General features: G+C 32.7%; 2 protein-coding genes across 15 annotated transcripts; one reads left to right on the forward strand and one right to left on the reverse strand.

Annotated features, from left to right (window-relative positions):
* The first annotated feature begins 50 nt into the window (after positions 1-50).
* LOC130818920 (zinc finger CCCH domain-containing protein 67-like) lies at positions 51-4,835 on the forward strand. Of its 6 annotated transcripts, none has more exons than XM_057685189.1 (8): positions 51-307; positions 425-770; positions 1,212-1,561; positions 2,128-2,244; positions 2,363-2,671; positions 3,667-3,849; positions 4,000-4,092; positions 4,400-4,757. In XM_057685189.1, exons 3-8 carry the CDS (start codon positions 1,250-1,252, stop codon positions 4,607-4,609), a joined length of 1,224 nt encoding a protein of 407 aa, XP_057541172.1. In that variant the 5' UTR covers positions 51-307; positions 425-770; positions 1,212-1,249; the 3' UTR covers positions 4,610-4,757. The 6 variants fall into 6 exon arrangements, with proteins under 6 accessions (XP_057541172.1, XP_057541173.1, XP_057541171.1 ...); XM_057685190.1 differs by having other exon boundaries at positions 4,003-4,092; XM_057685188.1 differs by having other exon boundaries at positions 63-307; positions 1,266-1,561; positions 3,667-3,912.
* Positions 4,826-9,387, reverse strand: LOC130818921 (uncharacterized). Of its 9 annotated transcripts, none has more exons than XM_057685192.1 (5): positions 9,050-9,313; positions 8,071-8,955; positions 7,001-7,125; positions 6,136-6,433; positions 4,826-5,571 (listed from the first exon to the last, which is right to left on the reverse strand). In XM_057685192.1, the coding sequence occupies exons 2-3, from the start codon at positions 8,907-8,909 to the stop codon at positions 7,035-7,037; spliced, it is 930 nt and encodes a 309-aa protein (XP_057541175.1). In that variant the 5' UTR covers positions 8,910-8,955; positions 9,050-9,313; the 3' UTR covers positions 4,826-5,571; positions 6,136-6,433; positions 7,001-7,034. The 9 variants fall into 9 exon arrangements, with proteins under 9 accessions (XP_057541175.1, XP_057541177.1, XP_057541176.1 ...); XM_057685199.1 differs by lacking the exon at positions 4,826-5,571 and adding an exon at positions 7,299-7,332 and having other exon boundaries at positions 6,421-6,433; XM_057685194.1 differs by having other exon boundaries at positions 7,001-8,955; positions 9,050-9,387.
* Positions 9,388-12,446: the final 3,059 nt, after the last annotated feature.

The following is a 12,446-nucleotide window of genomic DNA, read 5'->3' on the forward strand; positions in this document are numbered from 1 at the left end:
TGTTAAGTTGAATATGGATAAATTTTACCAAATCGAAAAAAATTATTTGAATGAATTTATATACTATTTAAAAACAAATGATTTTTTGAAAAATGGTCATAATCCTACCCTCAAAGCTCTGAAAATTCAAGTTGAAGAACATAAAATTTAAGTCCGAGTCGAGGTTGAGGAATTCAAGTTGAAGGATGTAAAATTTAAGTCCAAGTCGAAGGTGAGGAAAAAATCCAACGTTAATCAAAATATGAATATTTCAATTGAAATCGGACTCATTGTCATCCGAATTCCGAACAAGTCTAAAATCAACTTGGTACGTTAGTTAAAATTAATTTGGAAAACCCTCATTCTCCATTTCATCAAATCATGTTTCTTCCATTTGAACAGTTATTTAATTCATTAATTTTGTTTATTTCTTCTACTTGTACAGCAGTAAAGTTTGAGATTCTTCTCTAGTCGACATTAACAGAGGCTGGAGAATATGGAGAAGTTATGGAGATCGATGGAGGGTGGCAGCTATGGCGGTAGGCGATTAGGTTGGGCTGAGAGGGATGGGCCGCTAGCAAGCTGGGTTGAAGGGGCGGTGCTTATGGTTTTGGCCGCGATTGCTGGCTGACGTTGTGGCGGCCTGCTGGTAGTCGGCCAAAAGTGGCGTTCGCAGTTCTCCTTTCTCTCCTACTCCTGTTCAAATTTGACGATTCTCTTCCACATATCTCAATAATGTGGTTTATCAACTCCATTTTCAGCTCAATCGTTCAATTTTTTGATTGCATCAGGTAATTTATTCCATTTAATAAAGCTGCAATTTTATTTTTTTTTCTTTTTTTTTTAACTTTTGCTTAATGTACATTATTCTTATGATAGAATTCTACTCCTTTTCCGATTTTTAAACTTTAACTGTTCCTTCTAACTTTCCAATTTTTCTGCTTAATGATGAATGATGATGAAGAAAATACCATTTTTATATAAAATAAGAAACTAGATTTTAAACTTTTTTAGATAAAATAAGAAACTAGATTTTTTTAATTATATAATTGGGAGAATAAATTCTAAGATTAAAAAAAGCAAAGATGGCACTTGGGAGAATCTCAACTTATTATCTGCTTTCATTTATTTTCACACCTAACAGTTGCTGCAATAGTACTATTCTTTCTTGTTAATCCTCATTTATATTTCAAATTTTCCATCTTTTGTGGGTCATTGTCATTGATTTCCAGTGTTAAGGTTTTTCTGAAAAAGAATTGAGAATCATTTAATGGGTGCCTGTGAAGATATGGGTGTATTATTTGAGAACCAAGATGAAATTAAGTTAGGAACTTTAATTTCATCAAATGGGACCCACCATGAAGATCAACAACCTACTGAGGAAGAAGTTCTTGCTAAACAACTTGAAAGTGTAGTTTTGCAAGCTATTAAGGAAGAAGAAAAGCAAAATGAAGAAGCTAGGAAATCCCACATTTACCCTTGGAGGCCTTATGCTGTTGATTGTAACTTTTATCTCAGAACTGGTTCTTGCAAATTTGGCAAAAGTTGTAGATTTAATCACCCCATTGAAAGGGCTTTTCAGGTACTTTTAGTTTGTAGCTCATTTTTGTGTGTTTCATACTGACTTTGAGTGTGTTTGTACTTTGTTTTGGGTTTATTAGTCTGTGCACTTTTGCTGTTGATTGTTTTAATTACCAGTTTAATGGCTCATTGAATCATCTGCACTTCTTATTTAGGTGAAGTTGCACATTCAAAAACAACCTCTTTGTTAGTTTTATCATCAATAAGGATAAAGTTGCGTACATCCGACCCTCCTAAATCGGGAGCTATTTAATGGCATTAGGGTAATAGAATTATACTTAGCTACCTTTATTGAAGCTTTGTTTGCATCTATACTCATAATATATAATGACCTTCTTTTCTATAGTGAGGCAACTGATTAAGCTTTTAATTGCCTTGGACATTCTTTTTTGTTTATCAATCTTGATTTTTCCCTTGAGATTCAATTTCCCTCCTATTCGGCTTAAATATCTAAGTTCCAGAACTTAAGTCCTGAACTTATATTTTTCTCTAAGAACGATTTTGTGTCTTTCACCTACAGTGATTGTTTCACTGATGTTTAATTTTTTGCTGTTTTACCCTTTCTAGTACTTTCAAACACCTGGAGGATGTAGACTTAGAGATGCTTGCAGATACAATCATTCTATGCAGAAACCTGAAAATGAACGTCTGGTGCTTAATTTTTTAGGTTTACCAGTAAGGCCGGTAAGACTATACTTCTGTTTTTTTTCCTTTTTAAATGAATGTTGATTTTACTTATTGTGTTTGTCAATCTAGGAATAAAATGTACTTTATTGTTTGAATCTATTCTTATCTACCCTAGTCAGAGCAAGAGTGCAACTTTTACATGCGCACTGGCTCCTGTGGCTATGGAACTAATTGCAGGTTTAATCATCCGGGTCCATTTGCAGCAAAAAAATCTAATCTTAGGAACTCTTTGGCCTATATTGCATATATGAGAGGTGGCAACAATCTTTCTAGAATTTATCCTGATGAAAAATTGCAGTCTTCTGGAATATCACGGGGCATTGCAGATTTGTCAAACGGCATAACTTTAATGAATGGTTCGCCTTATGATGGGCTATGTTATCACCAACCAATGTCCACAAATCCCGCTTGCAATCAAGATCAGGTATGCATCTTGACCGTGCTCATATATGTCAAACATGTGAGCAGTAAAATTTTCCCTTCTACTTCCTTTTGAAAGCATCATGATTTTGTCCATTATTAGTTTTTCCTTTCATTGTTATAAGCTTTTTGATGCATAGTCTTGCTTTGCAAAATAGCTGTGCTAACTGCTAGGGGTGTGATAGTCTTGCAATTCAGATCTGCTTGACTACATCGTTCCTCTCATCTCGGGTCAAGCCCCATACCTTTGTTGAGTATAGGTGCATGAAATTAGAGTTTACATTCTATATTCATCATAAACTTGGATCTGTACATATATTTGATATAGGATAGTAGTTCAAGCCACTGGTTCATGTCCTTTTTGATGAAGCCAGACATTCAGTTTTTAAATGATTGTAACATTGTCACCTAAATTCTTTTTATTTGGGCGTAAGGCTAGAATTGAAGAATCCTACTGTCAAGGAGAAGAGGGATCAATACTTCCTGTAAATGGTGAGAATTGAATATTTGTCACTAGAGTGAAAGGAAAGCACTACCAAGATTCTCAAAATTTTAATTAATATGTATTGTGGTTAAAGAATAGAATATTTTTATTTGTGTCAAAACATCTACAGTTCTTTGAGCTTTCGACTATCATGGACAACATACTTAAGGCCAACTTTTGTATATCGAATATGGTCACACTTTGTTGATTCTTTCAAACTATTGGGAGCCCGAGGCTCATGAAACTTTAGAGAATCTTTTGTTTCTCTACTTATTTGTGCATTCTTTAAAAAGAAAGGTAATTATGGCCCCCAACCCATCTTCTCTATCTGTAAGATTATTGTGTGAGGCAACTTTACTAATCCTAAGACTTGATAATCTGAAGCATAAGGCCAGATGTTGTCACCCCACGATCACCGGAGTTTTAGGAGTTTAGAATTCAACTCATGACCTTGCAAGTGTCGAAGCTTCTTGGCTTCTTATAGGGTTGTAACTTATTAATGTTTGTATGCTCAGGTCAAGTTAATGGCTCGTTTGCCACTTCAAATTCTAAGTGTCAAGAAACTAGATTCATCAACAAATAACGAACAAGTTATGCAATCCGAGGAGTTTCCTGTAAGACCCGGGCAACCTGATTGTGATCTTTTCATGAAAACTGGAGACTGCAAATATAGAGCTGCCTGCAGGTATAATCATCCAGTAAGTCGATCCTCCAAGCTACGTCTCCCACCGCTTTTGTTTAAACGCCCATATTCCAAGTCTGTAAGTACTGTATACCTTCTACGCTTCTTGAACCAAGTGTTGTGATTCCATTGTTGCATAATTGTGTTTTATTTGTCTTCTCATCAGCAGCTGAATGGACAGTATCCTGAACAACATAGAGACCGACTGTCTACATCTGTACAATGCGCTCTCAATGAAACTGGCCTTCCTTTAAGACCCGTATGTTCTCTATATTGACGTTGTACCCCAAAATTTTTGTTGTTTCGTTTTTTTCCAACACCGTTACCTCCTTGGCTCCTCTAATCCCATTTCCTTTCATCGAAGTCACTTGTCTCTCGTCTTCAATTATTCGCATTGTCCTAATAGCAACATTTATCGAATCTTTACTTATTCACTACCAGTACCCTTGATCTTTTTTATTTTCCCCATTTGATTATAGTCGGTATATATTTGTAAATGTAAGCTTGATTTATTTTTTACTTTTCGGAAAGTAACTAACAAATGCTTAAACTATTGGAATCATCAGGGTAGCAAAATCTGCCAGAGTTATGAGCTGCAAGGTACATGCAAATATGGTAAAACTTGTATTTTTGATCATCCAAAGAATTGCTCAATTGCGGTATTTGATCATGACAATGGCGAAGATTTTAGTTCAACCGATCCTATAGTTGTTGATTTGGAGCCATGTGCTGTCGACAATGTCGAGCCAGATTGGGGTGACGGTTGGGAGATGTAATTTTCTTCTAGACAAAAGTTTTAGTAAATTTGGCAACATTGTTGAATGCTGACATAAGAATCTGAAATAAAATAGCATCTCCGGGTTTTGTAATCTACTAATTATTCAACTCGTTTGAAAACCTTTTCAACGGTTTTAATTTTTAAAATGTCTAATTATCGATGTATACGAAATATAAATAACTTAACTCAATATTGTCAAATGAGTATTTGAGTCTAACCATTTACATTTCCAGGTTAAGTTGATTTTGTATTGAGTCATCATTATGGTTGAATCTTTTTCGGTTTGAAAAGGTCAAATTTTTTTGGGCAATTAGCAAGTCTAATCAAAAGTCAAAAAGTATAATTTTGAAAAATGCATCAATTCCATATCAATTTTTACGGCTAACAGTAATTAAATTGAATTTTTCATCACTCTAAACTTTAGAGTAGTCAAAATTGTATTAATATTTCAACAAATTTCAGTTATAAAAACACAGTAAAAGGACTTATTTGCTCCAAACCACTCAAATCTATAACTACAAGTTAATTTTTTGGTTGTACCAAAAGAAATGACACATGCCCACACTCACGCTTGTCAAACACCACTCAAGTCTTCATTGTTAAAGGTATCCCATGAAAACTCCGAAAACGACAACTTTCCCTGTATCTTATTAATCGTTTCATTTATTTTACGTTATTTTCTTTTCTACCACTTTTCTAAGAAAAATGACATTTTGTGTTGATGACCAACTTTTTCAATCCTGAGAAAAATAGCATCAGAATGCAGTGTGTGGTCAATACTCGATAGTTAGCCCATGCAGACAACAAGAGTCATAAATGAGTCCTCGAATGAGCCACACTTGTTCATGACAGTCGAGTAGATGGAGTCGTCAAGACTCAATAGCAGTGGCACACTAGACGTCACATTGGTCCATCGCCTGTAAATGGAGTTTCAACACGAGATGTATGCGGTCTTTACTCCTACAGAACAAACATGTTATTCCATCATAACTGTAAATGAAAAAGCATATCAATGCACATTTGTTGACATAACAAGAGTAGGGAAAGCTACTCAGATCCGTTATTACTCTTCAGTCCATTTGAATTTGCTACATCACGTAAATTAAAGCGAGTTTTTTCTGGTGACGTGCATCAAATTCAAGGGGACAGAGTAATATACAAAAACATCAAAACATCCACTTCAAGTTCAGCAATGTGACAAGAAAAATTTAAACAAGTGGAGACAAGAGTGTATTCAAGTAGATAAACCAACAAATTGGCATTAGGGTGGCTACAAAAGCTGTATATTCTTTGTAAACTTTTGGACCATTTAAACTTACTTTATACTGAAAGGGCACAATTTTCTCTAAGCATCCTCCAAAAGTAAAGGTTGAAAATAGGAACAGGCTAAGAGTAGGTCAAGACATCTCAATTCACTAGTAAAGACAAGAGAAAAGCAGCATATAGCATTGCAAAACCAGAAAAACAAAGTGGTACCAGCTTAATGCTAGGAAGACTATGACTATGGCTAGAAGAGCAACCTACTTAATAATCCTTTTGTTCCTCTAAATTTGAAACACCTAAGTACATGAGAGCTTTTAGAATCCAATGTTGTAGACTCCATAACTGGGGCACTAAAAATGGAAGTGGGTCGGGCTAGCATGTGGGTTGTCCAGGCACAGCGAGACGATGCACGACTGTCCACGGCATGATTTGGCATGAGGCATGATGGGCACAACACATAGATGATCCAACACGACACACTTTCCATGTTTAGACCTCACTTTTGGTGGCTAAGCACGAACGACTAGGCAAGGTCGACCAGTTCGGCAAGTGGACGGCCCTGCATGACACAATTTCCATGGTTATGGGACTAACAATACTCAATATCTATAGAGATGAAATGGTGGAAGTATCGACTACTTTCATTTATTTCAAAGCAGAGACAGTCGAGGTCAAGATAGAGAGGACATGAAGGAAACAAAGAAATATTTTGTTTGTCTCGGTTTCATCACAAGAACCAAATAGTGTGAGCTAAATCACAAATTTTACGATGAAATGGAAATTTTTACACGAATAGATTTTGTTTGCTTCATGCTAAAAGGGATGGACATCTATATATTATGAGACATTGGATTCCTAGGTATAATGGAACTTAACCATTTACGTTCCCCACCTTATTATTTTATACCCCTTCCCCAACCTACTTACAAGCTCTCTAGGAAAATGATGAAGAACCACTCCATGTAGGCGAGAGGATAGCCACATAATGCAAAAAAAAGCCGCATTGTACAGTGTACACCATATAGGCCACGTTACAAGGGTTTTCAAAAAAAAAAAACGAACGGATATTTCATGCGTTGTGAGAATTAGCTTGACAAACGAAAAGCGTTAAGTCACAGATACGTACCAACCACATACGCCATAGATCATTCACAGCCACATCATGTAAAAGCGGCAAAGCTACCAGCACGTCTAGCAAATTGCACAATGCACGCCAATGAGATCCAGTCATCACTTGACCCCTTGGATAGCCTAACACAATGAAAAAACTTTAACCAAAAAACCCATCCCTGTTAAATTACACATCTCTGCAGAAAACAAAGTAGTTCACTGTGTTATTTTAAAAGTAGATCTTAAAAGTTCCAAATACAAATTTTTATTTTACTAGATATGATCAAGGTTGTGATAACTTGCTAAAAGCCAACCTTGAAATTTTCTCGACCGAATCGATCTTAGATCCTGCAAAATCGTCGTCGGCGTCATTATACCCAATATATCATGCTCAAATAAGCTATGATCAGGGATTAGAGAGAGTTGGATGACGGCAAACCATATTCTTCTCAAAAGAGAAAAATAGGTTGTAGAATGTAAGAGAATGGCATGAAAATGAAAACAAAAGACCCAAAACTCACCATAGATAAGACATAACAAAGACAAGACAAGAGTCTAGAGGTGTTCAAAACAAACCCGATGATCCGACATTTACCCAACCTTGTAATCGAACCTGACTTGATTCGATTTTAAATGAATTTAAAAAATGTAAAAACCAATATGGACACAAGGCCAGATTTTGAACTGACCCAAAATCAACCCGATGAACCAAATGAACACCTGAAGACAAGACAAGTCGGCCACAGAGGTACAAATGTAATCATCTTCATCAAATCATCTATGATTGATAACCACAAATGTGAAATAATCTTCATAAAGCAACACAATTCTGTAAAAAAAAATTGAGGAAATGGACAAAGGAATTTACATTCAAAGACAAAAAAAAATCACTTTGATCTATTTAATTTGTCTCCCTCCTCCACAAAAAGGATAAGAAAGACATAGCAAAACCAATCATATAAGAATTATGGTATAGTTCCATCACATGGAAAAGTAAATGAACACTCCCTAATGGATCTCTATTCTTGCTTCCAAGCATACAAAATCAAAGAGAAACAATAGTTATGTGATTGAGAATCTCGAAACCTTTCCGAAGTCGACCAATGCAATACACTAGGATCACAAACAGACTGATTAGCCCATATCCTCTCAGAACAAACACTAGTTCTGAACATAAAAACTGCACTTCCAGGACATGTACCAAAAAGCCAACTATGCACATCCCAGAAAAACTCAACAGATAACCCATCAATCACAATATCCTGATTACCGCGAAATTTCCATCTTAGCCTCTTCACCTGCAACACATTCTTGGTATCGACACGAACAATCAAACACGGTTCATTTGTGCTAATCGTATCACACTCGATCATGAGATCGTGCACAGGACCATTATCACTAAACCTTGACCTAGAATAGAAAACCTTCCTGCCATAAACATGTTCTTTCTTTGCAATGAAAACAGCAGAATTAGGACATTGTGTAATACTAGTCTTTTTAAAGGCATCCTTCCTCATATCCCCAAGTAGTAAAACCATTTGATTATCACAAACAATTGCTAAGTAAAAACCCTCTAAAGGTTCAGGTCCAGATCCAAATTTAGCAGATGAAAAATCCCAATATATGTTAATAGAAGTATTATTAGACTCAATTTCTAAACATTTTGACCCTTTTCTCTTAGAGAATAACCATGGCTTAATTTCAACCTTACACAAAGATTGGTTACTAGAATCATCAATTCCAATACTAAGACCTTGCCCCATCAAATTCTTACTCCATGATACTGTTATAAGACATGATTTCCCTCGAATTCGACATTGATATACACAAGTAACCAGATTTTGAGCAGTTTTATTACCATTTGAAGATGAAGAATCACTTATTTGAACAGCATTTTCTCCGAAACAAGATGGGAAATCTCTCATTTTTTTTGTTGAATTCAAAACTTCAAATTGTATCCTTTTTGTGTGCCTATCAAAACCCAGATGGAGTACAGAATTATACATCAATAAAACACATTGAATACAAAAATGGAAAAAGATCAAGAATGGTAAGTAAAGCATACCTTAGTTCATCAATGGCGGAATTTAAAAGAACCCATTATTTAAAACAGTACCCAAAAGACAAAAAAAACGGTTTTTTTTTGTTTCGAACAAGAAATTTGAATCAGAAAATGGGTCGATATACGTTTTGTGCAAGACGTAAAACAAATCTGAGCTTTGTTTGGATGAAGTAAGTGAGATGGAGAGTAAGTAGAAGAGAGAGAAAGAAAGGAAGATAGAGAGACAAAGGGACCAGGAGGGACTAGAGACAAATTTGGAGAATGTAAGTGGTAAAAAAAATTATTTTGGGACGTTGAAAGACAAATAAAAAAAATAAAAAATAAAAAATAAAAAATAAAAAGACTACTATTTTTTTATTAGATACTAGACCTACGGAAAGGGAGAAAATATACTACTCGCAAATCAACCAAGACAAAACCATTTATATTTTATCCGTCTCTAGTATTATTGGGCATTGTTTATTAAATGATTTAATTTGTATTTTATTTTTAATTTATAAGATAAAATATAAATAAATAAAAATTTGTTTGTTTCGGCTCAATGAATTATTTATTAATATTAATTTTTATAATTATTAGTATTATGTATAGTTAAAGATATGGAACTTTTTACATGGTAGCATCTAATTTTTATAAAACGCTATTGGTAGCATTTTTGTAAGATCTTTCCACATAGTAGCATCCAATTTATGCACTGTCTAACTGCCGTAGTATTTTTCATTAAGTTCTTGTTAATATCCATTTAATTCATCATTTTTTAAGATTTTCCATATGGTAGCATCCAGTTTTTGCTCTCAAATGTTTAATTCACAATTTTAACTTTTAATTTACCGATTAATTTATCAACGCCCTTTAATGTTGTAAGAATTAAGTAGATATGTATTAGTGTTTAGAATGCACCTTTTGAACATATGAAATACACCTTTTGAGCTTATGAAATGTACCTTTTGAATTATTAGTGTTTGTAATGCACCTTTCGAACTTTATAATGCCAATAATTTGAATAAAAATAAAATTGTTACAACATTTAAAGGTGTTGATAAATTAATCAGTAAATTAAAAGTTAAAATGGTGAATTAAACATTTGAAAGCAAAAACTGGATGCTACAATGTGGAAAAATCTTACAAAATGATGAATTAAACATAATTTAACAAGAATTTAACGGAAAATGCTACAGCAATTAGATAGTACATAAATTGGATGCTACCATGTGAAAAAATCATACAAAAGTGCTACCACTGGCTTTTCATAAAAACTGGATGTTACCATGTGGAATTTTCCTAAAGATATTAACATTAGATGGTGTATTAAATAGCATAAGAAAAGTAAAATGTAGCAATATCTTAGAAACATAAAGAATATTGGTGTTAATTAAAGCTCTTTTGACTAAAATCGGTTTCAGCTAAAATAAATCAAAAAATTAAGAAATTTTACTAAATGAAAAAATTTTGTATAAACTAGATCTATAATATTTTAGTATGTATCAACATAATAATTGTAAATGTTTCTCATAATTATAAAAATACTTATTTTTTAAATACCTATTAAAATTAGTGTACATTAAAATGCTCCGGTCCAATCTATACAAAGTACAAACTTTCTTATACATATAGACTTTAAAGTGTAAGGGAATCGGGGCTTATTTCGGTGACTACTAACGAGTAATAACTTCACTGTTTTTCATGAAAATTACTATAAATACAAGTTTAGTAGCCCTATTTATTAGGAATTAATGAAAGAATATATAAAAATAGAATTGAAGTAATTTCGAGTAATCTACAGAAAAAGAAAATGTTGATTCGGACATTCGTTTACAAGAATAATAACATATCTAAAATAGTGAAATTAGAAATAAAATAAAAAATAAAAATAACATTAGGTAGAATTTAAAAATCAAAATTTTATTTGAAAATTAGAATTTCAATTTTGAATTTTCAAACTATGAATTTTAAATTAAATTCAATGTTTGTGAAATCTTATTTTGTTTTCTAAGTTCTATGTTATATTAGGTAACAAAATTAATACTTATAAAATTAAAAGTCTAAAACATACTCTAATTTACTATTTTAAATTTATTTTATTCTTATCAATAAATATCTCAAATTCGTCCCTCGATAAAATTTAAAAAGAAAAATGAGACAAAATGTAATCATTTTAAAAGTCTTATCAAGTTAATATTTATGTTGAATATCTTTGATGAAGATAAGATTGAAATAAATAAGTGAATTTTGCCCCTAGTCTATTTTTTAAATCTGTTGTAAAACCAAATATTATAATACTTGCCACGTTTTTTTCATTATTTTTACAAAAATAACCACATAAAAATCTAGTGCCTTTTTTTCTTTACGGAGAGTAATAACTTTCCTTTAATTATTAACTCAAACTCAGCTCATCACTAGAATTATTTTAATTTTTTTTCTCAATAATTTTTTTTTCTTATTTACACTCTGAAATGTAACAAAAAAAATACATAGAGGAGGAAGTAAAGAATTATTTTCTTTACTAGGAGTATTAATTAGCTAATAGGAGTAGTTTTTTCTTCATCAACAAAACTATCATGGACGTAAAGACAAGGTATACTATCATTGAAAACACGACCTATTTTGTGATCATCATGTCAATGTAAAATTTTACAGACTTAGTTTATACTATTTGAAAGTCCACAAACTTAATAATAGCAAAAACTTCCCAATAATTTTAAAATTGATGCATTCTAAAATAGTGTAGACTAAATCTATAAAAGACTTTCTCGCGTCAAGAAAGCTCCAATTTCTATACGGTCATATGGATGAATCAATATCTTACATGGGTGATCCAATTTTGGGGTGTCTACAAAGAATTCTACTCGAATGGTATGGATTAATCTTATTGAGTCAAAACTTATGATTGAAGATAAATGACCATACTTTGAAGAATTATAGCATAACCAATTGAAGTTACATGTCTACCCATTTTCTTTTTGCCTTTTGTTTGCCTAAAGCAAGCACAATTACACCAATGGCGCACATAATTTAGGCACAATTAGTGACATATTTAATTTGTCCTTTAAGATTACTACTGTTATTATAAAGAAACTAAGAGGATAAATGTCCATATAACACGAGTTTCATAAGGTTTTTAAATCAAGTCTTGCATTGATATGTTTGATATATATATATATATATATATATATATATATATATATAGTTGGTAGGACCTTTTGTTGAATGTTTACCAAAAAAAAAAAGTGTATGTCAACAAATGTGGCTTCTATATTGCAATCCCATCAAATATGATGAGTATCATTTTGTAACAACTACCTACTTTTATTATATAATGGTTTCTACTTTTACTTTACTAACTCATTTTTATTTTTATTTGTCTTATTGAATTTGACTCAATTGTATTTTAAAGGTAAAA

Source organism: Amaranthus tricolor, chromosome 7, assembly GCF_026212465.1.
Source record: "Amaranthus tricolor cultivar Red isolate AtriRed21 chromosome 7, ASM2621246v1, whole genome shotgun sequence".
Classification (NCBI taxonomy): Eukaryota; Viridiplantae; Streptophyta; class Magnoliopsida; order Caryophyllales; family Amaranthaceae; genus Amaranthus; species Amaranthus tricolor.